This window comes from Terrapene carolina, unplaced genomic scaffold, assembly GCF_002925995.2.
Source record: "Terrapene carolina triunguis isolate 2854851 unplaced genomic scaffold, T_m_triunguis-2.0 Scaffold89, whole genome shotgun sequence".
NCBI classification, from domain to species: Eukaryota; Metazoa; Chordata; order Testudines; family Emydidae; genus Terrapene; species Terrapene triunguis.
Genome location: NW_020664440.1, coordinates 20,934,011 through 20,958,433, shown reverse-complemented (window position 1 = coordinate 20,958,433; position 24,423 = coordinate 20,934,011). Strand labels below are relative to the sequence as shown.

General features: G+C 45.8%; 1 protein-coding gene across 4 annotated transcripts in view; it reads left to right on the top strand.

Annotated features, from left to right (window-relative positions):
• The window catches only part of CHCHD6 (coiled-coil-helix-coiled-coil-helix domain containing 6), a 172,627-nt gene that overhangs the window by 79,116 nt on the left and 69,088 nt on the right, over positions 1 to 24,423 (top strand). For all 4 annotated transcript variants that reach the window (XM_026650328.2, XM_026650326.2, XM_026650327.2 and 1 more), the window contains one exon: positions 20,025 to 20,095. In XM_026650328.2, coding sequence (XP_026506113.1) covers positions 20,025 to 20,095 — 71 coding nt within the window. The remainder of the gene's footprint in view (positions 1 to 20,024; positions 20,096 to 24,423) is intronic.

Genomic DNA, 24,423 nt, shown 5'->3' with positions numbered 1-24,423 from the left:
CTGCTGCAAAAGGTAGTGCAGTGCAGTTACAGCCCCAGACGGAGGGCCAGCAACACAGGGGAGGACTGGATTGTGGCAGGCTTTTGGAGGTGGAAAAGAATCAGAGATGTAACAGGGGAGACTGGTTTGATAGTGAATTTGTGCAGTATGTTTGAGAGGGCAATATGAAGGTGAGAGCCAAGAAGGGAGGAGTGAGGAGACAGAGAAAAGAAAAAAGTCAAAAGCGTAAGTAATAAGAGGAGGGAATGAGCAGCCTTTTCTCTATTGTACCTCTTCCTTCTTTGTCTGCCACCCTACAGCTCTGTGTGTGTGTGTGGTGTTTTTTTCCTGGAACCCAAAGTCTAGCCCTGGGTGGTCTGAGGGGACTGTGAATAACTGGTGATCTTTAGGGAATGACAAGCTTTCCCCCTAGCTATTATATTTTTAAGTGTCTTCATGAGGAAAAAGGGTTAGAAACTTTTTTTTTTTTTCTTAATAAAAGCTGAGATTCTACATCTACAATTTTGTGCCCTCTAGTTACGGAAGATGGGCTGCCATGGGCTTGCAGGTCTTGGTCTACTGGCAACTCTTAGTTTTCTCCCTTCTTGATTGTTCTAGAAGGTGTATTGTGGTGCATCAAGCAGTACAAAGAAATTGCCTGATGAGCCTCGAGCATGTAACAAATTTTGAGCAGGCTTGTGTGTGGTTTTTTTAAAAAGGCGGAAAATGTCTCATGTCAGAGTGGCCACATAGAAAAAAGGACTCGGAATTTCCTTTCTCTTTCAGTATGTGCATTTTTCATTTGGACATGTTAAAAATGTTATGCTCTGTGCCCCAACTGGACATGTAAATGTCTTGGGGAGCTTTCAACTGCTCTCTGGAGTCAATTTTCTAAATACGATTGTGTGTGCACAACAAAATTGCCTTTCATGTGATGAGTGGGCAGTACTTAGTAGTGAGAATGGAATATGGAGCCTTTCACCTTTAGGTCATTCGTTCAATTACAGCTTGGTTTAGCTGCGGCCACCATTTGCTGTCTATGCAGTGGTTTGGGTCGCAGTGAAACAGTGAGTCTTGGTTTTGTTAGAATATAAGAGTTCATGTTGCCCCTCCCCCCCCCCCAAAATGTGTATCCCAATTGATAATCTCAGAAGATGGGGAAGGAGTGACCTGGCCATGGATACAGAGGTTGCCTCTTCAGGTCAGAGGCCAGGCACGCAGCGCAGGGTGGAGAAGTTTGCATTTTGGTTTATCCATTTGTTCTCTGGATCAAAGTTTTCATTTTCCAGGGATCTCAGTATGCACGATGGGAGGTTTCTACAACTGTACACACACATTTTTTACCTGCAACTGCATTCCTGTGTTTTCATTTTTTGTCCCCATGCTTTGTTGATTTCTGGACTCTACGGCCCCCAACTCAGCTGAGGTGAAGGACGGATTTCATTGTTTTGGTGGGCTCTGCCCATGAGTGTAGTTGTCAAATAAGGACACATCTTTAACCTGCACTAAAGTCACGTAAAAAAAGAAAACTCTTCCTTTGTGATTGTAGCTAACAAAACATACAGAAAGTCCCAGCTGTAATTTATGTGTAAGTATCTATAATTGCTTTAGGAGGTTTACATGCGGTGCTTCCTCATTTAGCTGCTGGACCAAGTTCTTTCTTTGTATGAAATACCCTTTGCTGTGGGAGGAGGAGACCTTTTGGTATGTAGAGATTGAATTCTGAATGTGGAGGTGTTTACATTAAATTTATTGTTTTGACTGTGGTAACTACATGTGTTCCTACTTCATCCATTTGTGCTCCCAGGATGCCCTTGGAAACTTGACTTTTCATCTCAACAGCAATTTCCTGGTTTAAATATTGTTTTGAAAAATAGATAATAAACTATTTATTGTGAGCTGTGAGGAAGGAAACCCATTTTCCTAGTTGGTCCTGCAATGAGACCATAATTTTTAAATTGTGGTGACCTAACAGCATTCAAGGCCACATCTGATGTCGTATATGAGGATTGTAATACTAATCTAGTCAGATGGAAATGTCTCAGCCAGAGTGCAGGGATGTAGATTTCCTCCTCAGTTATGCAGTTCCCTGCACTCTGCTGTAGTTGTCTGATTTGCATAATCATGATTGCGTCTCAGTAACTCTACTGTGAATATGCATTTATTTCTAATCTCATTGGCTGTTGTTATCCCTCCGCTCTGATTGGCTCATGTATTTATAATTTTCAAGCTCTTTGCCAGCAACAAAGAAGCCTCCTCGATGTTTCCTGATTCCTCTGAAGAGAATGAAAGTTCCAAAAATTACATGAAGGAAAAGAAGAATAAACTTAAAAGCAGAAAGAATGTGGCTGTCAAACTGTGGAAAAGGAAATGATTTAAAAAACATTCTTTGACTTCTTTCTCCTCCTTCTTACCATCTCTCTTCCCTCCACATGCCTTACCTGCCCTTTTCCTGCAGACCAGCAGGACTCTGTCCCCCAGAATAACCACGATTTATTTATTTATTTACTTACCACCGGAAGAATCTTAGCCCATTTTGAAACACAACATTTTAAAAACCAAAAAAGGAAAAACTAGTTATTCTTGAGCACAGAATAACTGGCTTATGGTGGGTCCCAACTACTGCCAATACAAGGTGCTCCCATTTGGGCTAGCAACTGCACCCAGTGTCTTCACCAAAGTGTTTCCAGTAGTAGCAGAGTCGTTCAGCGCAAAGCGTCGGCATCCTTCTTCCTGGATTTAGATGATTGGCTTCCCTTTGGCAGGACACACCAGGAAGACCTCATATCAACCTCATTGCTGCTTCAGCATCTGTCATCCCTAAGAGTCTGTGTGAACATGGAGAAATCTATGCTAATCCCAACGCAGATTAAAGAATTTATAGGAGCAACCTTAGGCCATGTCTACACTACACAGTTAAGTTGACTTAAGCTACGTCAGTGATCATAAACTGCTGTAATGACATCGCTTGTGCATGTTCACACAGCGCTCTGTGTGTCGGTGGAGCGTGTCCACAGTTGGTGCTCTAGCACCGGCAGAGCAGTGGACCGTGGGTAGCTATCTTATTGTGCAAATCGCCACCTTCTCCCACTAAGAGTTCTGCAAATGGATAGTGGTGCATCATGGGGGGCGGGATCACTTCCCCATGATGCAGTTTTCTCCGTTCCATAATTCCAAGGGCTTCTGCTTGCATTTCGCACCATTTTTCAACTGCCCCTGTAAACTTTGTGCCCACCATCTCTGCCTGACAGCCTGGTTCCTGCACTGCTCACCGTTCTTGTGATAAGCGCTATCAACACAACACGGCTGATCCTGCAGTATTTCGTGAGCTGTGAATCTGAACAAGAATCCGTAGTGCCTGCTGTGCTGTGTGCCATGGAAAGAAACCAAGATTGTTTGCGTTCATGGAGTAGCTGCATACAGTGGATCGTTGCTATTGGGCTCAGAAAACAAGCACCGAGTGATGGGATCGGATTGTGATGCAGGCATGGGATGACGAGCAATGGCTTCAGAACTTTCATATGCAGAAAGCCACCTTCCTTGAACTCTGTGTGGAGCTCGCCCCTGCCCTTTGTCACAAGGACACCAAAATGAGAACTGCCCTAATGATGGAAAAGCGTGTGGAAGCTGGCAACTCCAAACTGCTACCTGTCAGTTGAGAATCATCTTGGAGTTGGGAAGCCCAACCTAGGGGTTGCGGTGATGCAAGTGTGCATGGCTATTAATCGCCTCCTGCTATGAAGGACTGTGACTCCGGACAATGTGCAGAAAATAGTGGATGGCTTGTGGCAGTGGCATTCACTAAACTGTGACGGGGCGAAAGATGGCATGCATGTTGTAATTTTGGCCCCAGACTATCTTGTGATGGAGTACATGAACATAAAGGGTTACGTCTCTATGGTATTGCAGGTGCTGGTGGATCATCGGTGTCAGGGAAGGTGCATGACGCACGCATCTTCAGGAACACTGGCCTGTATATAAAGCTGCATGCAGGGACTTTCTTTCCAGACCAGAAGATTCCAACAGGGGCTGTGGAAATGCCCATAGTGATGCTGGGAGACCCAGCCCTTACCCCTTATTCCCATGGCTCATGAAGCTATACACCAGAAACCTTGACAGCGGCAAGGGGTGCTTCAACAACAGGCTCAGCAGGTGCAGAATGACTGTAGAATGGGCGTTTGGCAGATTAAAGGGTCGCTGGCACTGCTTTTTTGGCAGGCTATACCTCAATGAGGAAAATATTCCTGTGGTCATAGCAGCCTGCTGTGCTCTGCATAACATTTATGAAGCCAAGGAGGAAAAGTTTCCCCAGGGCTGGAGGGTAGAGGTGAATCGCCTGGCAGCTGATTTTGAGCAGCCAGACACCAGGGCTATAAGAGGGGCTCAACAGGCAGCTATTCAATTTTGGGAGGCTTTGAAGCAGCATTTTGACAATGAGCCCCAGTAATGTCTTTCTGTAATGAGTTGTGCCAAGTATTGTTTACCTGCCACATTGAATGACTCCTGTAATGATTCCTGCCTGAGTGTTAATTTAGTCTGCAAATGTGCCGGTTGCCACTGTGTATGAATTTCTGTTGCAACCATCCTGTGTAGGTCACAAATAAAGAATCACTGTCTTTGTAAGACTAAATTTTTATTAAACAGCAATACACAGATTAACATTTCTTACAAGGGACATGACAGTGAGGATCTGTCATGTGAGGATCTCACAGCTGTGTGTCAGTCCAGCTGTCATTATGGAAAATGTCCCTGCGGTGGAGTACAAGGGTTACTGTGATGGGCCAGGAATATGAGAGGAATGTGTGTGGGAAGTTTTGGGAGAGCAAGGAAGGCTGTTCTGTATGGGCTACAGGGGGAGTTGAGCACGCATGTGTTCCCCCTGCAGCGCAATCAGGGACCTCAGCATCTCTGTTTGTTTGGTCCTACATGAACTTTATTATCCGCTCCTGGCCCTGTATCATCCGCTGGCTATTCATTTCTAGTATTTTGATCGTGTCTCTCCATGCTCGCTATCGGCCTGATCTGACTATTGCAGCACTTTACGAAATATATCCTCCTTACTCCTCCTCGTTCACTACTTTATCTGATGGAGGCGTTCTGCTGGTGTGGAGCTGGCCCTCAAGGGCACATCTGCAGAAGCAAAAGAAACAATACACAGAGTCAATATTGTGTGTACACTCCGTCTTGAATCCTAAAAGTTACATACACCTCTTTTTCTCACTTTCCCATGGCAAACATGCAGCACAGCCAGAGCACTAAACATGGTGAGTTCGGTGGGGGGAGGAGGGAGGTGCAAGACAGGACAGAGGGTCTGGGTGGGTTCAGAATGGGATCAGTACAAGCACCTAGGTACGCTAATCTGAATACTGGCACCGTTTTGCACAGATGGGGGTGATCGAAGCTGATATCTCACTACTGAGGGTAATCAAAGATGCAAGGATGCATCTCCTGCATGCGTGTGACTTCAGACCAGGTCTGTGTGCTGCTTTGGTTCCTCCAGAAGTAATTGCCGATTGGTGCGGCAAAGTTTCCTACAAAGGGGGAAGAAACAAAGCAGCTCTGCCAAGGAATCTTCGGCAGAGGATTGCAGAGTATCTGCAGGAAAGTTTCCTAGAGATCTCTGGAGGATTCCCAGGAGATGTGTGTGCATTAACAAACTTCTCCAAAGGGCCCCCACTATGTAACTGCATAAGGGAATGTGAAGCAGATGCAAACAGCACCTGGTGGTGTTAATTTTCTCCCTTCTCCCACATGCACCACATAACAAAATAAAGGACACCTTTAGCTCATGTAACCATGCACTATCAAAGCAAAATGAGAACTTACCGGAGCTCTCCTCTCCAGCTTCAGGGATGCCAGATCCAGAACTGGCTAAACCACTCTGGAGTCAAAAAGAGGTCCTGGCTGCCATGCCACCAGACAAACCTGTAGCCTGTCTCACATCCTCCTCCAACTAACCTTCTCATCCACCGCTTCGTCCTTGGGGTTGTCGGCTGCCTCCAGTCCTGCCGAAGTATCCGTGGGGCTCTTGGCGGTGGAAGTGGGGTTGCTGCCGAGGATGGTGTGCAGCCCCTCGTAGATGTGGCATGATATGTGGCATGATATTGCACCAGACAGATAGTTGGCTTACTTTGCTTTCTGGTATGCCTGCCTCAGCTCCTTGATCTTAGCACAGCACTGCTGTGTGTCCCTTTTGCGCCCTTTCTCATACATGCCATGAGCCATCTGCTTGTCCGTGTCAAAGTTCCTACGGCTGGATTGGAGCTGCAGTTGCACAGCCTCCTCTCCCCACAGTCCCTACAGATCCAACAACTCTGGTGTACTGCAGGTGGGAGCACGTTTGCTGCAGAAAGCCGGCATGGTCAGTAGGGAAGATGAGATGTGAGCTGTCCACCATGAGCAAACAGAAAGTGGAATTTCAAAAAACCCTGGGGCTTTAAAGGAGGAGGGGCATGTGCCCTTGTACTTAACTGAAGGGCAGCAGAGTAGAAACTGCTTACCAGAGCAGTCATGATGGGCATTGTGGGACACCTCCTGGAGGCCACTTAAGGTGACATAAGCAAGTGCACTGTCTACACCAGTGGTTTTCAAACATTTTTTCTGGTGACCCAGTTGAAGAAAATTGTTGATGCCCACGACCCAATGGAGCTGGGGATGAGGGGTTTGGGGTGTGGGAAGGGTCTCAAGGCTGGGACAGAGGATTGGGGTGTGGGGGTGAGGGCTGCAGCATGGGGCTGGGAATGAGGGGTTCAGGGTGTGGGAGGGGGTTCTGGGGTGGGGCTGGGGATGAGGGGTTTGGGGCACAGGGTTGGGGCTCCAGGTTTGTGGGGGGGACTCAGGGCTGGAGCATGGGGTTGGGGTTCAGCTTTGGGGCAGGGCTCAGAGCTGGGGCAGGGGATTGGGGCACGGAGTTGGGGGAACACTCGGGGCTGGGAAGGGGATTGGGGCTCCAGGGTTGCGGGGGGGGCTTACCTCCGGCAGCTCTTGGTCAGTGGCGCAGCTTGGGGGCAGAGGCAGGCTTCCCGCCTCTTGTGGCACCGCAGACTGCGCTGCGCCCCGGAAGCAGCCAGCAGCAGGTCCGGCTCCTAGACCAGCAAGATGGTCATTACAGATACCTCCCTGTTAGGCTGGGGAGCTCACATGGACAGTTACATGGTGCAGGGCACTTGAATGCCCTGAGAGACCAGAATGCACATCAATTTTCTGGAATTCTCAGCATGCTGAGAAGCTTGCAAAGCCTTTCTACTATTCATCCAGTTTTAGCATGTATTCAGGACAATGTTACAATGGACAATATGATAACCGTATTCTGCATAACCAAGCAGGGAGGAGCAAGATCCATCCCCCTGAGTATAGAAGTGGTCACCTTATGGAAGTGGTGTATCGAGAACCATATTGCCTGTGTACCTTCCAGGAACCCAGAATTCATTGGCAGACAGCCTCAGCAGGCATTTTGCCATTGATCACGAATGGGAGTTACGTGACTCAGTAGTGAGCAGCATATTCATGTAGTGGGGAGACCATTTGCTGCCCAGAAAAACAGGAAAAGCAACATATAATGCTCCAGGGGAGCTAAGGAAAGCACTCCAGAGGCAATGCTCTCCTCCTTCCCTGGTCAGATCACTTGAGCTATGCCTTCCCTCCAATCCTCGGGGTCTACAAAAGATTCAGGAGTACAAGGCACAAGTCATCCTCATCAACCCCAAATGGCCCAGGCAATTCTAGTTTCCAGGCCACCTACGAATGTCATCCTGACCGCCGATCAATGTCCGGTTCTTTCCAAATCTCTTGACCCAGGCGAATGGCAGAGTCCAGCATCCCAACCCCAAAGCACATGAGCTCACAGCTTGATATTTTGATGAGTGTCAACCCTAGAACTGTCCTGCTCTGAAGTTGTGCAAACTATTCTTAATAGCCAAAAGCATTCTGCCAGGAAATGCTATTTGGCCAAGGGGAAATGTTTTTCTATCTGGGCCCAGCAAAAATCATCTCTTTCCAGAGACAGCGGATATTTCCACTATTGTAGACTGTCTCCTTATGCTCAAGACGTCAGGTCTTTTTCTTTAGTTAACTGAAGCTTTACCTAGCAGCAGTCAGTATATGTCACCCGCCATCGGATGGTTACTCAATCTTTACCCACTCAGTAACAACCAGTTTCTTGAAAGGCCTGATCAGAACCTTTCTGCCAGTAAAGAAACCAACCCCTCACTGGGACCTGTATTTAATCCTTTCGCCACTCACTAAATCACTCTTTGAACCGCTAGCTACGTATTCTATGCTTCACCTGTTCAATGTGGGTTGCATTCCTCCTTGCCAACACATTGGCCAGGAGGATAGGTGTATGATCCACCATAAACAATATTGCATAAGGACAAAGTCTCACTACAACTATACCAATAATTCACTCCTAAGATAATTTCAGACTTTCACATAAACCAGTCAATTCACTTTTCTGTGTCTTCTTTTTCCGAAGCCCCACAGCTCAGGCATGGAGAGGAGACTTCATTCCCTCAACATTCAATGAGCACTGACATTTTGTCTGCAGAGAACAAAACTGATCAGAAAGTCACCTAGACCATTTGTTGCTGTAGCAGAATGAATTCTAGGTCAAGCTGTATACTCCCAGAAAGTCTCTAAGTGGATCTCTGGTAGCATCCTGCTCGACCAGTTGGCACAACTCCCTGCCCCACACAAAGAAAGAGCTCACTCTACAAGGGCACAATGGGTCTCAGTGGCATCACTTCAACAGGTGGTACTCAACATTTTCAGGGCAGCTATGTGGAGTTCCATCTGCATGTTCACAAAACGTTATGCCTTGGTCTAAGACTCCTCTGCTGATGCATCCTTTGGGGCAGTTGTTCTACAAGCTGCTATACCACATGCATCCTCCTATCCTGCTCCTTTTTGAGCACTGCTTTTCAGTTACCTACAGTGGACTACACTGAGGGACAAGCACTCAGAGAAGAAGGGAAAGTTACATACCTTGTTGTAACCGGAATTCTCCGAGAGGCATAGTCCCTATGTGCATTCCACTACGTACCTCCTTCCCATCTGCTTTGGATTATGACTGGATTCGCAGTAGAGAAGGAACTAGAGTAGGCAGTCAGTCTGCACCACCCTTTACAACCTAAGTACGGAGCATAAGGAGAGCAGGGCTGCAGGTTCGGATCAATGGACACTGATTGCAAGAATTCTCCAGTCCCAGGCCCATGGAGCGCATGCGTATCCACAGTGGAATGCATGTAGCAACCATGCATCTCCAACTCCAGTTACAACACAGTAAATAACTTCCTTTTCCTTGGTGTAACCACTAGACCACTCCTTCTCTGCAGCTCCAGGCTCTGAATATGAGTGAGCACAGATTCAAAATACAAATATATTCAGAAATAGGGGAGGGAGGAAAAAATGTGGTGGCAAATTAAATTGCTGCTTGTATAATTTTTTTTCTCTCAAGTTTGCTCTTAGTGTGGAAATGTGTCTCATAAATATATAAATGCAAAGATGAGAATTGCTGCCAAAAACTGTCAAGTTTCTGGAACTTTCTGCCCTTGATTATTCACATTATAAACCACTCTTCTCTTCCCCCCCCCCCAACCTAGTACAGTGCTCTGAACATATACACCCACCACTCAGTCAGATCTGTGTGTATGGTTCATCTTCTGTGCCTTTGATGTGCTCTGTAAAGCAGGCAGAGAGAGGTCTGAACGTCTTTCTAAAAACCTGACAGTTTGTGTGACAATCTGTCCACAAATCCACAGGCTCCCTGTCAACCAAATGAGCTTTTGAATATCAGAGGTTTTGGGAACAGCGCTTACAGCGTTGCCCATGCGCTGAGGCGAAAGTACAACAGGCTTCATATGTAACCTGAGAGATGCTCTGCATTTTCCTTAATCATTTTGGGGACATCTCATCATTGCTTGTTGGCTGGTTCTCAGCCCTGCACATGTCAGGGTTATTTAGCAAAGCTTGATTTGCTGGGAACTGCATGCAGAATAATTTGCAATTTGAGGGGAAAAACCTGAAGGGGGGGAAAAAAAGGAAAATTGTAGGCCGAACTGTTCTCCGCCCCCTTCCCCCCACAAAAAAATAGGTAATTTTATTTTTTCCATGGGGTTTTCTGTGTCCATGTTGGTGCACTGACATGACCCACCTTCTTCTGTTCTCCTTCCCCTGTGCATGTACCTCTTGTCCGTAAGGCCCCCCCGCCCTCCATCCTGGGCGCTGGATGCCTCTTTTATCCCAGTCAGCTGCATTCTTTGACTACCTGTTGTGCAAAAGTTTAGGATTGAGAATGTAATCCAGGTCTCTTGTATGGAGGGGCAAAGGTTGCTTACTAGCCAGTCTCCTGCAGTTCCTAAATAAGATTTAGTGTGGCAGGGGCATTCGTGGTGAGAAACCCCAGACCAAGGGCAGTCTTGGTGAGAGGAGGGGACTTTGGTGTTCAGAAACCCTTGATGAAGACTTCTGCCAAATACTAGCCTTTGGACAGTCATTACAGTCTTTTAAACAAATCAAATGCCCCTCTAATGCAGAGGGGGTTGGCGGTGGAATGTATTTAATAATATCCCCCTTTTAATATGCTGCAGTTACCTGAAGACTGTTAGGTTTATTGATGAAGTGCTGGTCATTATCTCGACTGAAGCTTTTGATTATGCAGACTAGTACTCCTGCCCCCCTCACAAGCCACTTGCTCCTTACCCCACTCTTCATATAGTTACTGTGTGCTTGTTAGAGCTGTAAGAAGCAATCTGCGCTGAGACCTTTCTGCTTTTGTAACCCTGATCTGTTGATAGGATCCATGTGTTACTGTGTGGCTAGCAGTGCTGCCATGCTACCCAGGCAGAGGCATTGAGCAGGAACTGTCATGCCCTGAAGCCTTTTGGGTGCTGCTTTATCTGTGCAGTACAAACAGGTTGAGGAGTTCTGTAAAGCAGATGCTGAAAAACCTTGATGCTTAATCAATGCTGGTGAGGCCTGTTTACCTGCAGTTGTCAGGTATAATTGATTACAGCATTTACTGTGAATTCCTCACCTAGGACTTCTGACTCCTATATTGGACTTTAAACTAGAAAGAGTGTGTGTGAGGATATTCTTCCAAGGCATTTTAAATGTGATTCTGAGACTTTTGCATTGCCCGATGCTGTCCTTGTCAGAGAGTCTTTGTTGCCTGCTGGCATTTTATGGCCTTTCTCCGTGAAGATGATTTTGCTTTTCTGTATTTAAAGCACCACTGATGTTTCACAGCAAACTTTGCAGGCTGTCTACTTTAACTCAGTCCTGCTTCTGCGTAACATGATATATTTTCTGCATTTTGGTTCCCTTTATTATTGCTAGGGTTATTCATTCTTTGAGTTTTTTGTTTGTCTGCTGCTTGTCTTTCCAACTGGAAACTATTGGCCTCATAACCACATGTGAGGATTGAGGTGCTGGAACACTGACCTCTAAAGAACTATTAAGACCTGTTTCCAAGAAGGTGGGGGTGGGGAGAGAAATGAATTCAGTTTTCTTTATATCAGTAGAAGTTTTTAAAACTCAGACTTTTGTTCATATTTTCAATGAGATATAATGGCTTTCTAAAGGAAGAGTTGCTGAATTTGGACTTCTGAGGGGCACATATTGAGACACTTGGCCCTGTGCACAAAACAGGATGTGTATTTACAAATAAAGCTTTTAACTAGTGTATCCTCTCTGGAACCCTCTTGCTGAAGGCACCCTGGTTCCTGAATGTGACTCCAGCATTATCGAAGCCCAGTGTCAGACTGTCAGTGTGTTCTTAATCTGATACAATAACCTGACTACAGGACTGGGAACTAGGAAGTCCTGAGATCTAATCTTGTTTCTGATGCATGCCCTTCTGTGGTTTAGGACAAGTCACGTAACCACTCAGTGTCTCATTTTCATCACCTGTAAAATGGGGCTAGTCAGCCATATCCCTCACAGGGGGCATTGTGAGAGCTGATATTTGTAAAGCACTTTGGATATGAAAAGCTTTCTATAGCTGTTAAGTATTATCCTGCTTTCACCCATGGGTAGAGTTGCAGCAGATTTATTCAAACAGAAATATGCTCCTGCCACTGACTGGTTTAATTTCCCCTTTGCTAGTATTGCAGATGTAGCTCTTCTCCTTGATTCTGCAGTGAATCCTAATCTAGCATTTATGATCTCACAGCCTGTTGCCAAGGGAATGAATTGGGTGTCACAGATTCAGCACTCTGACTTCACTGCAGGCTCCAGGAGGAGTGGATGAGCCCACGCTTGAACAGCAAATACCAGAGCTTCATTTAGAAGCTGCCTTTGGATAGTAACCGCACTTCCCCCATTATTCCCTGTATCTTCCCCGTGCTAAGCCTAGGAGAAAGGAAGTAAATTCTCATAAGATGCCCTTCAGTTTAATCCATTACTCCCAGGAGCCACATGTAGCATGCTTTATATGTTCATTTTTCCATTTGCAAAGAGTGCCTGTTGATTATCCTTCATGTACATTTACACGTAGCAACAGTGGAAAACATCAGCTGTGTGTTTTTGCTGGACCAATGTCAGCAAATCAGAAACAGGCATTCTGCAACACCCCCACCCCGAGCGAGGCTTGAAGTAACCAGCCTTTGCAATGTGTCCTGAAGATCCAAAACTCAGCTCTTTCAGACCAAAGCACGAGTTTATGTGGGAAGCGATTCCAAAGGGTCATCCACTGAAAAAGACTAATTCAAGGGACTATCTGCTTGCAGCTTCAGGATTTATGGGTGGGGGAAAAACTCTCAATCACCAGGTTCCAATCTATGGGGGGCTTCTTATAGATGAGAACCAACAACCTGAGTTACAGTCTATGAGGCTATTAGGCCTGGTCTACACTAGGGGTGGGGGGGTTAAGTAAGATACGCAACGTCAGCTACAGGAATAGCGTAGTTGAAGTCGACGTATCTTATTTCAACTTACCTCCCGTCCTCATGGCGCGGGATCGACGGCTGCGGCTCCCCCGTCGACTCCGCTACTGCCGCTCACCCTGGTGGAGTTCCGGAGTCAACGGGAGCGCATTCAGGGATCTATATATCGCGTCTAGATGAGACGCGATATATCGATCCCCGATAGATTGATCGCTACCCGCTGATCCGGCGGGTAGTCTGGACGTACCCTTAGAGTCTCTAGAGCACAGGTCCAATGTGATCCCTATAGGAGACGTTGCTGAGCAAATATGGCTGCTGCAGTCTGCACTAGCTTAAGTTTTTGGTTGACCTTCCTCTGTTGCTACCAGGGGAGTGGTAGCCTTCTGAGCACTCTCTAAACCAGAAGTTCTCAAACTTTTCTTTGTTGATGGACCCCCTTTTCAAATGCAGTATTAATCACTGACCCCCAACTGAGAAACTGATTGACAAAAGTATGTGTGTACTTCATATAAATATGTACTGTTAGTAATGTTTTAAGAAAGAGAGTATAAGAGTACTTACAGATATCAGTCAGATGGGTGTTTGTGCTTCTGACTGCAGAGTCTATCTATCCTTGTGTGATGCAGAGGCAACGTGGGGTGTGTGTGTGTGTGTGTATTTGACCCTCCTCCCTGAAGTGCTGATGTAGCAGGGCAGAGTAGTGGTGTGTCTCCTTGGCTAGCTGTGCCTGCTCATGGAGTGAATGGCTGTGAGGCAACCCCTTCTGATGGCAGGGAGAGATCTCTTTTTTGCAGTGATGCTGCAATTTTTGGTTGTACCCCCTCCAACCCAGACAGGCTGGGTGGCCAAATGAGGTTAGTTGGGAGTGGAGGTGGCACTGTCTCCCTGAAACCCACCTCGCAGGGCTGGTCTGAGCCGCCTGTCACCGCTCGCCCACCCGAATGTTCCTCTGTGCCCCCCTCATTTGAAAACCTCTGGCACGCCCTCCCTGAGCCCTGCCATGCAAGGCCGGCCCGAGCAGCCTGGTGTCACCACTCGCCCACCCGAATCTTCCTCTGTGCCCCCCTCGTTTGAAAACCTCTGGAACTCCCTCCCCGAGCCCCGTGGCATTGTCTTCCCCTCCCCCAAACATTCCTCCACACCCCTAGTTTGAAAACCTCTGGTGCTCCCTCCCCGAGCTCCGCTACGTGTTGGTGTCCCCGTCGAACATTTCTCTGCATCACCAGGGGGTGCAAAGGAACATACAGGGGGAGAGTGGTGACGCTAGGCAGCTCAGGCTGCCTCCATACAGTGGAGCTCAGGGAGGGAGCACCCCCTGACTCACCTCAGCGGGCCACCCAGCAGATGTGCGAACCCCCTCTAAGGACCCCAGTTTGAGAACCGCTCCTCTAAACATCTGTAGCAGCTGCTTCATGAGCTCTGTGCACAAATGACAGCAGACATGCACATTCTCATGAGTGTTATGTGAGTCTTAATCTCTGACTTTAGTGGCATTGGGAAGCAGGGGTTTAAAATCTGTTGTAGACACTTGTGACAGAGGTGGTAAAGTCTCCCTTGTCTTGCCCCTTCTCCTCACCTTTCATTTTGTATTTATCCTCCTGTGGACTAGAGCCAGGGCCGGCTTCAGGGTTTTTGCTGCCCCAAACAGCGCCCCCCCCCCCACCAAAAAAAAGAAGCCGCGATCGCGATCTGCGGTGGCAATTCGGCGGGAGGTCCTTCGCTCCGAGCGGGAGTGAGGGACCCTCCGCCGAATTGCCGCCGAATAGCTGGACGTGCCGCCCCTCTCCAGACTGGCCGCCCCAAGCACCTGCTTGCCAAGCTGGTGCCTGGAGCCGGCCCTGACTAGAGCATATTCCTTCCTTTTAGCGGACATGGGAGACACCCGTTCCTGTCAGCTTCTTTAGGGCCACATATTAGAAAGTTTGTTGAATGCTGCAGAGTGCACACAGACAGGGTGATGGTGATTGGGGGAGGGGGGGGAGGGGGAGGGTGCGAGATAAGTGATGCATCTGTCAGGTGTTAGGCAGATTTCACCATCTAATCCCGCAGCTGTCGTCTGCAGCATTTGTCAAGGCCTCCAATGGCCTGCTCTGTTTCATCAGAAGTATCGCTAGCATTCATCTAGGCTGGCAACATTTCAACAGACATTAATCCTCTTTGTATCTTTAAGCACTATGACCACTGACAAGATTCTATACACCAAGGTGTCAAAATACCTCAAGATAGCTTTGGTATCTGTTGTCTTTTTATATCCAAAGAGCCTCTGATCCACTGACCCAGTTCTTAACCTGATGGATAAATCTGTGTTCTGGTGTTAGAGCTTTTTGCTGCTGCTGCTGCTTAAGGTTAGCACAGCATTTCACCTAAAATCTGATTAGTTTCAGGTTTTTCTCACTTATGTTCTTGTGTCAAGTGTTTCGCATATCGTAGTGAACAATGCACATTCTACTGAGGTGGTATGTAATGGACTTCAATGTAAGGGCAAAACTGAGCTGGCAGGGTTTTTCTCATGACACTTTAGCTATTTCTATTTCTGAAATAAACCAAGAAGTGCTTTCCTTGCTATATTTTGAATTTTCTGCTTTTTCTCTTGGAAGAAACCAGACAGTACAGAAGAGTATGGAAAACATACTGGAGCCTGTGTATATGTGGGGAATTAACCAAAATGTATTTTGAACCTCAGTTTTAGTGGGTAAGGGAAGTTGTTATTTCAAGGCGCATGTGTGCGCATGCTTGTGTGTGTCTGAAAGAGAGATCTGAGACTGTATTTTCATAGTCTCACCATCAACCCATTACTTACCAGAAGAGGTAAACCCTTTGAATTTGCACTGCATCGGTGCAGCTTGTTCACGCTCTAAAGACAGAATCCCAAAATTACTAACCCCAAACATCAAAAATCATGAGTCAGGCCCCCAAAACTCATTTGATTTAGATAAAAATGATACATTTCAGATTCTTTTCCTTTAAGCCTTTTGGGTTCATGTGGGGCACATTATCAAATTTTTTTTCTGCACCATAACGGCTGGAAATTTAGAATATTTTTTTTAATGGCAGCTCAAATTCTCATGTAGCCACTTGTCTCCAGGAGCTGGGGCTTTAAAATAAACATTAAATATCATGAGACTCATGATTAAATATGATGAGAGTTGGCAACACTGTAAGTGTGGGACGTTTTCTGAGCATATTTTTTTATACAGGCTTGCAGCTGAATCTCCTGTCCTAATTTAGGGTTCTTTATTATGGCCAATAGTGTCTCTGTTGGGGCTGAGCGATGCCACAGCCAGGCCCAGCTTCAGACACCAGCAGTACCTGAGGTTATGGGTGACCTGTCGAAGTTGTCACTTAGTGTAATGTGGGTAAGGTGGTTCTGCATTTTCACATGGCTGCCTGTTCTGAGCTTTCAGGCTGGTTAGAAAGTCCTGGGTTAATATTAGCCATTGGAATGTTCTGTCACAGTGTGGTGGTGCACAGAATAACACTGGGAGGATTCAAACTATGACAAGAGGCAGCAAATTTTGCAGTTGTAGATTGAATGTGAGGAACTCTCAAAACTACTCTCACTGGGGGGAAAAGCTCCAAAACTGTAGAACCACCTCTGCTCAGTGCTCAGATTGAGAGGCAGTTGGGTGGAATTTGTTCTTATTAAATGATTTGGAGAACTGGTCTGAAATTCAATAAAGAGAAGTGCAAAGTACTACTCTGAGGAAGAAAAGAATTAGCTACAAAATGGGGAATAACTGGCTAGGCAGTAGTACTCCTGAAAAGGCTCTGGGGGTAATAGTGGATCAACGAATGAGTCAACAATGTGATGCAATTGCAAAAATGGCTAATAACATTCTGGATATATTACATACAACACTCCTACACTAGTTGCCGTGTTCTACTCAGCACTGGTGAGGTCTAAGCTGGAGTAGTGGGTCCAGTTTTGGATGCCACACTTTAAGAAAATGTGGACAAATTGGAGAGAGTCCAGAGGGAGAACAACAAAAATGATCAAAGGTTTAGAATACAGATGCTCCCTGGGTTACGCACACCCAACTTATGGAAAAAGTTCCGTAAGCCTTTTTGTGTGTGTGTGTAATTGTCAGAGATACGTTCCTGACTTACCCAAAATTTGACTTACGCAAGGTGTTCCAGAAGAACGCTTGCGTAAGTCGGGGAGCGTCTGTATCTGACTTATGTGGAAAGGTTATAACTCTGATCATATTCACTCTTGAGAAAAGAAGCGTGAGGGGGAGACCTGATAAATCTTGACATATGTTAAGGACTGTTATAAAGAGGATGGTGACCAATTGTTCTCCATGTGCACTGAAGGTAGGACAAGAAGTAATGGATTTAATCTTCATCAAGAGAGATTTAAGTTAGATATTAGGGGAAACTTTCCAACTATAAGGATAGTCAAGCTCTGGAATAGGCTTCCCAGAGAGGTTGTGGAATTCCCATCATTCTAGATTTTTAATAGGTTGAAAAAATACCTGCCAGGGATGGTCCATTCTAGGTTTACTTGGTCCTACTTCAGTGCAGGGGTCTGAACTAGATGACCTCTCAAGATCCCTTCCAGCCCTACATTTGTATGGTTCTATGTATGTAATAAATCTGAAGCAAGGACAGAAGTGAATGAGCAGCCCCCTTTTTCTGCTCCCCTATCTGGCTCAGGGTAGGACTGAAGTGAATGAGCAACCCCCAAAGAGGAAGAGGCCCAAAGGGATGGGGAAATCTTTTTAATACTTCTAGTTGCTGAGCAAGCCCAGGTTTGAATGGCCAATCTGGAACTTTTCCTTCTTTTGGAAGCACTTAACAATATTGATTCATAACACTAGAAGCAGTAAGTCTTCCCAAAATGAAAAACAGAAGAGTAACCCAAAAGCCAACCAAAGAGGTATCTAGATTGGTGGGAAGGGGGTTTATAGAATCTGTGCTTAGATTTCCTGCCTCCCCTTTTAAATTTGGCATTTTAAATTCCTTTCTGTGCCTCCTACGCCTCCACCTTCCATTATACTCCCACATGACACCCACATCAGACTTGCCAGGCTGTCTGGCATGTGGTCTGGCAGGGTTGTCGTCTTTCACTCCCCTAGGGTGACCAGATGTCCCGATTTTATAGGGAGAGTCCCAATTTGGGGGTCTTTTTCTTATATAGGATCCTATTACCCCCCACCCACGTCCCGACTTTTCACACTTGCTGTCTGGTCACTCTGCCCTCCCCCCTGATCACTGAGGTTGAGGTGCCCCATCCCATCTGAGTTCTCACTTGCCTGCCTCCCAGCCAAGTTGAGAGCCGGAGTGATGTCTTACCGGTTCCATGCCTCAGGACTTCTGTCCATGCTTGAGGATCCCACCCGATGTTGCCCAGGGGCTCAGGCAGGAACTTGATGCAGTAGTGGCATCATCAGTATTTCTACTACCTCTGTCACAATAAAATCATTGGCCTGAACTCTCCCTCTCTCATAAACCACACAAAGGCCCTTGCACAAGTGCTTTAATTCTACAGTCCTACCAGCAAACAACTCTGCTGCTTTTTCCTTCCTTAGGTGGGTTAAATGCCAACTTCATGCTGGGCCGCACATACAACATATTTGTTCCTGTTTTCCTCGCCTGCTGCTGTTTCACTGCAAATTGCTGCTGGCTAATGGTGTCTGATGGCATTACTTCCTATCGCTGGAAAAATGCTTAATCTTCCTACCTTTCTCTCTCTCTCTCTCTCTCTCTCTCTCGTTTTCCCTCTTTCTCTCGTTTTGATCTCACAAATCCAGGCCCTTTGAGAAATCAGGTGGTATGAAATATGAAAATTGCTTGGGAAGTAATTGGAGAAACAGTGAGATTTATGAAACTCATGGAGAATAACACTCATATCCTAGGTTTTCACATTATTTCATTTTTAATGGCAAATTTAATTAATTGGCACATAGGTCTTGTAGGCTCATATGTGAATAAGCAACAGCAGGGAGCTGGAAGTCATCGGATCTGTTTACAGGGCAGAGAAAAAGGCTCCATTAAAATCTGAACTTTTGTTATTGAAAGAAGTAAAAAGGATTTTGCAGCATAGAAGTTTGACTATTATGTAACAAATAAGCAAACAAAGACATTCATGACTGCTCGCTGGCAAAACTCATTTTGGATTGATTACTGATCCATGATTTGTCAGGTCTAAGAGCAATTATGAGGTCAGAATTTGTGAAAACAAAGTCCTTCCTGTGGTTTGTGTGTTACATAAATGCAGATATGTATAGAAATGACACTTAAATAAATACCTTTCAACTGAGCACTTCATAAACCTTTCCATTAGCTAAAAGTCTCAAGACTTCTGTGGAATAGGCAGGTGTTATCCCCAGGGAAACTGAGACACAAAGATGGTGACTTGCCCTATTCCCGTTTCTAACCACTGAACAATACTTGAAGTCTCTTGATGTGGAGGACCAGAGTTGCAATCTTGGGAGGAAGAGAATTGTGTTTAATATAAAATGACAAAATCAGGAGACAGGTAGGAGAGCAGCAAGGATGGGCCCTAAGGTGAATTTCAGTCTTTACCCCCAAGACTATTTTTCTCTCATCTCTTCATTTATTTTAAGAAGTGGTTGGTTCTTGTATAAGTTTGCATCTACTCTTTCAGATTGACTCAAGTCTGATTCTCTTCACTATACTGTTAAAGAGGAAACATGGTAGCTAGTCTACAAATGGCTCAAGGAATTTTCCTTAAAAAGCAAGTTACATGGACAGTGGGGTTGAAATATAAAAATAATTCTCTCGTTAGGCTAACTGTGTTAGCAGCTAACTTTGACACTTGCAAGTCTGTAACCTACAGGCTCCCCACAGCAATTAAAAAAAAACAAAACAAACCCCAAGCAGCATTGGAAACTCCTGTTGGAAAAGAAGTTTGGATGAAATAACACAAGCTGAGCATTGGCCAAGAGGCCTACCCCTCGCCACATGAGGTGTCTTCAGCGGTGTGACTCAAGATTGTTGCCTTGATGTGATCTGTTGAGAAGTGCATATGTTCTTTCATATTCATATTTTATATTGGTGGAGCCTAAGTTGTTTTGTAGCAGAATATGATGCCTGCTGGGTGAGAAATGAATGTTGTTTATTATAGAAGACAATTACATCACAGGGTAGGGTCCAAAAAAGCACAATCTTGAGTGATGAGCAATATTTGCTTTGTTTCAGAATGCTGAAATCTACAAGCTGACATCAGAGCAATTCCATGAGGCAGCCACTGGTGCAGAGAACCACATAAAGTAAGAAGTCATTTTGGTTCTTTTCAACAGTTTTGTTTGTATTTATAATACTCTGTGTGCATAGCCCCTGGATATTTACATAAATGAAGTGTGATGTTACCTCAGATTAAGTATTTAGAGACCTGAACGGTTGTAAACTCTCCCTCTCTCTCTTTGTGCTAACTTTAAGGGAGAAAGCTTAGGGTCAAAGTGTAGAATTTCTTTGAAAATAAAAATAGAAGGAGATGAGGATGGGGTCTAGAAAACACAAATTGGATTAGAATGTTTTCAAGGCTTTTAGAATAGCAATGAAAAGTATTTTTGGTTTACATTTAAACTGTCCGCCACAGTGTTTGCAACCCAGACATTCCTGTTCTTATGCACTAGCCCAGCAAAGTGAAACTCTTTTTTTTTCATTGTCCAGGCAAGAGAAATGTAAAAAGTAAATAGCATAAATGGTGACACCTAAATAACACTAAAATCTGTTTTAATGATCATATGTGTTTATAGTGACACAGATGAAATGTATTTTCTGAAATATGGTTTTTATCTTGGCTCAGAGTCCTTTAATATTGTGTCTATTCTTTTTGCCACTATAGTGCATTTCATGTCTAAATTCCTCCATTTTTGTGTGCCAGTAGCATTTTCCAACTCATTGTTCCACATGTACTAACAGCTGTCTTAGGAAAAAATCAGGGCCACCCAGAGGGGCGGGCAAGTGGGGCAATTTGCCCCAGGCCCCGCAGGGGCCCCACGAGAATATAGTATTCTATAGTATTGCAACTTTTTTTTTATGGAAGGGGCCCCCAAAATTGCTTTGCCCCAGGCCCCCTGAGTCCACTGGGCGGCCCTGGAAAAAATATAAGTTTATGAGAATTCTTTACTATTCATGAGTCCAGAGAAATTATACTGTTAAAAGCAGCATTTGTACCTCAGTTTGGTACAACAAACAGTTGGCCAACATACAATAAACTGGAGTAACAACATATGCAGTCCAGTTGGATCAGCTCCAGACTGCGTGATATTTAACTACATAAATAGATTATACAGGTGTATGTAAATGGGGTGCACAGCATATTATATTGTATTTTTTTTTTTAATTATGACTGGCTGCCAAAGCATCACATAACTTGTTATAATTCCACACTGGTGCTTGGACAGTTTGGTTGTTGCAAAAGCTCACATGCAGTGTACTTCTAAAATCAAGGCGCTGATACATCCCAGACATTTTCAGAGAACTCTCCTTAGTAAAATTTAAATTGTTGTTAAAATAAATTTTAAAAATTGTAGATGCGGTAATCAAGACCTGACAGTCTTTTCTTTAGCCCCCTTGGAGCAGAGAGAAGATATTTTATCTGAGTGTCCTTCCAGAATTGTGTAGCCAGTTGGTGAGAATACATATAACAAGGATATAATATATAACATAAATAATGAATTCTTAGAGGAGATTAAGACCCCAGGTTATATTTCCTGTATTCGTTGTTATAGGCTGTGTGTCAAACCTGTTTTTAGGACAGCCTTCGGTTGGATTCCCTTGAGGTTTATTTGACCTCCCCTGTTCCTTGCAAGATGAAGACCTGCAGCATATGTTACCATCTGGTAATGCAGCCATTCCTCGAAATGGTAAACAGTTGAGATCAGTACAAAAGTTAATGATTTCCTGAGATTTAGCAAGAATGTTCTAGGGTCTTAGAGGTCCCTTCCCCTTCTCTTTGTGCCCCTAAGAGCAGCCAGTCTGAGATTTCCTACTTGCCCTTTCTTGTAATATTTTCTGTTGGAAGAGTAAGCAGACTTTGGCCACTATATAAATAGAGATACTTTCTTTGGGTTCACTTAGATGGCAGCAACCGCCACCTCCCACCCCCCCGACCAGATCTCTCCTTTGGCTCCAGCGTGGTATCTGTTTTGAAGTTCACATTGTTGTCTTGAAAAAATAGCTTGGAAACCTTGCTCTGGAAGCCTTGATTATTGGGAAAGGATCGCTATGCAGGGCTGGTAAATGTGAGGGGGGGGGAAAGAGTTCCTCATATCTACCTCTTTTGAATGGTTTCAGAGTGGTAGCCATGTTAGTCTGTATGAGCAAAAACAATGAGGAGTCCTTGTGGCACCTTAGAGACTAACAAATTTATTTGGGCATAAGCTAGCCCATGAAAGCTTATGCCCAAATAAATTTGTTAGTCTCTAAGGTGCCACAAGGACTCTCTTTTGAATGGAGATTCTTAGAGCGGGGTTCTCACAATAAATTTTTGGTGACCTTTAAGTGCGGCCACCAACTCTTGCTGGTGGCAACTATGACAATTTTTCTTAAAATACTTACTTGACTTTAGGAAACACAAATAAATATGCACATGTCCAAATCATTATAATTTATTTATGTAGGGTTTTTTTGGTAGACTCAATAATAAAAATAATGTTCAGTTCTCTATTCTTTACCGGATCTAAACAGAATAGAAACACAAATAAGGTGCTTTGCACGTTCTTGTCTTTTGTTGTTGTTTTTGGTTTTGGTTGCCTTTTTAAAAAAAGCCTTGTTAGCTAGTAAAGCTCTGGATGGGGAGGTGGGTAGGGAGACAATGGGGGCCAGGGGCAATGGGGGGTGAGGTGAACCCAGGGTCAGAGCCCGCCACCGCACAGAGTCTGGGGCCGGAGGAGGCTGCGGGGGCCAGGGACAAAGGGGGAGAGGGGTGAGCCCAGAGCTGGCACCCACCGCTGCTTGGCTGGGGTCCAGGGTCGGAGCCCAAAGTCCCACGACTGGAACCTGCCACCCCAGGGTTGATGCTCGAAGCCCGAGCCTCACACCCCTGGGAAGGTGGGGGACTCACTGGCTGTCTGCTCCTCCAGCGTTTGTGGCTCCGGGGGGGGAGGGCCCAACCCCTTCTGGTGGCCCTGGGGGAGAGGCACTGCTTTGCGCTCCCCCCACTCCCACTGCCTAGGAGGCTGTGGCTGCAAGAAAAGCTCCTGGGGGCCGCATGTGGCTGCATTTGAGAAACTCTGTAGAGAACCACAAGCAATCTTGCCCTACATCGGGGTGGGCAAACTTTTTGGCACGAGGGCCACACTGGATGGGGAAATTGCATGCAGGGCCATGAAAGTAGGGCTGGGGCAGAGGATGTGGGCTCTGGCCCGGTGCCGCTTACCTGGAGCGGCTCCGGGGTGGCAGTGGCACGCAGCGGGACTAAGGCAGACTCCCTGCCTGCTCTGGCCCCGTCCCATGCTTTGCCTTGCCATGCCACGCCGCTTCTGGAAGTGGCTGGCACCACGTCCCTGTGGCCCCTGGGGTGGTGGGGTTAGAGGGCTCTGCGCGCTGCCCTCACCTGCAGGTACCTTCCCCAAAGCTCCCATTGGCCGAGGTTCCCCGTTCCCAGCCAATGGGAGCTGCGGGCGGTGGTGCCTGCAGGCGAGGGTAGCACGTGGAGCCCTCTGCTCCCCCCTTCCCCAGAGGCCACAGGGACGTGGTGCCGGCCGCTTCCGGGAGCAGCACGGGGCCCGCGACACCATGGGGTAGTTTGCCCACCCCTGCCCTAAGCTCTGTGTTGGAATACACCATCTAGGGATTGATGGTGCCACATGTTAATCATACTGACCACCTTGCTTCTCCCTGCCAGCTCACCATCTTTGCGTGTGTGTGTATGTTGCAGTAGTGCTCAGAGGCCCCATTCAGGATTGGGGCCTCATTGTACTAAGTGCTGTACAAACATATATGAACACACAATTCCTGCCCAAATTTGCTTACATTCCTAAAACTAGAACAGAGTTGTCTTGGATGGAATGAGAGAAAGTTCCTTTGTGGGTATATGTATCAGTATTCTGAACTTACTGGGTAGGACCAAACATTTGTTTATGCTACAAGGTTCCTTTATCAGGCATTGTTTGTTGAGTACTGAAGAATACAGGATGCCACCCCCATCTGAACTCAGTGAGCAACAAACCAACTGAAGGAGAAGACTAGTCATGCTGTTTAGTCTTGAAGCACTAGACCATCTGTAATTCTGAAAGTAGTTTACCAAGGTGAATACATTTGATTATCCCCATTATACAGATAGAGAAACTCGGACACAAACAAGGTCACACAGATTCTGCTAGGGATGAAACTCAGGTCTGCCAACTCCCAGCCCCATGCACAGTGCACTTGACCACCACTGCTCCTGTATAACAAGAAGAAATGGGAAGTGGGGTGGTTCTTCCCTCTGCAGGATGCTCTGTCTCCATTCCATAATCTCTCTCTCAGCCCATAACAGACCAATCCCATCAGTCATGGTGGATTACTGGATTTACCTTCTCTACCTTGCGTGTGCACACACCTAATCAGATTCCGTTGTCCTGCATTTTGTCACCTTTTATCAAGTACC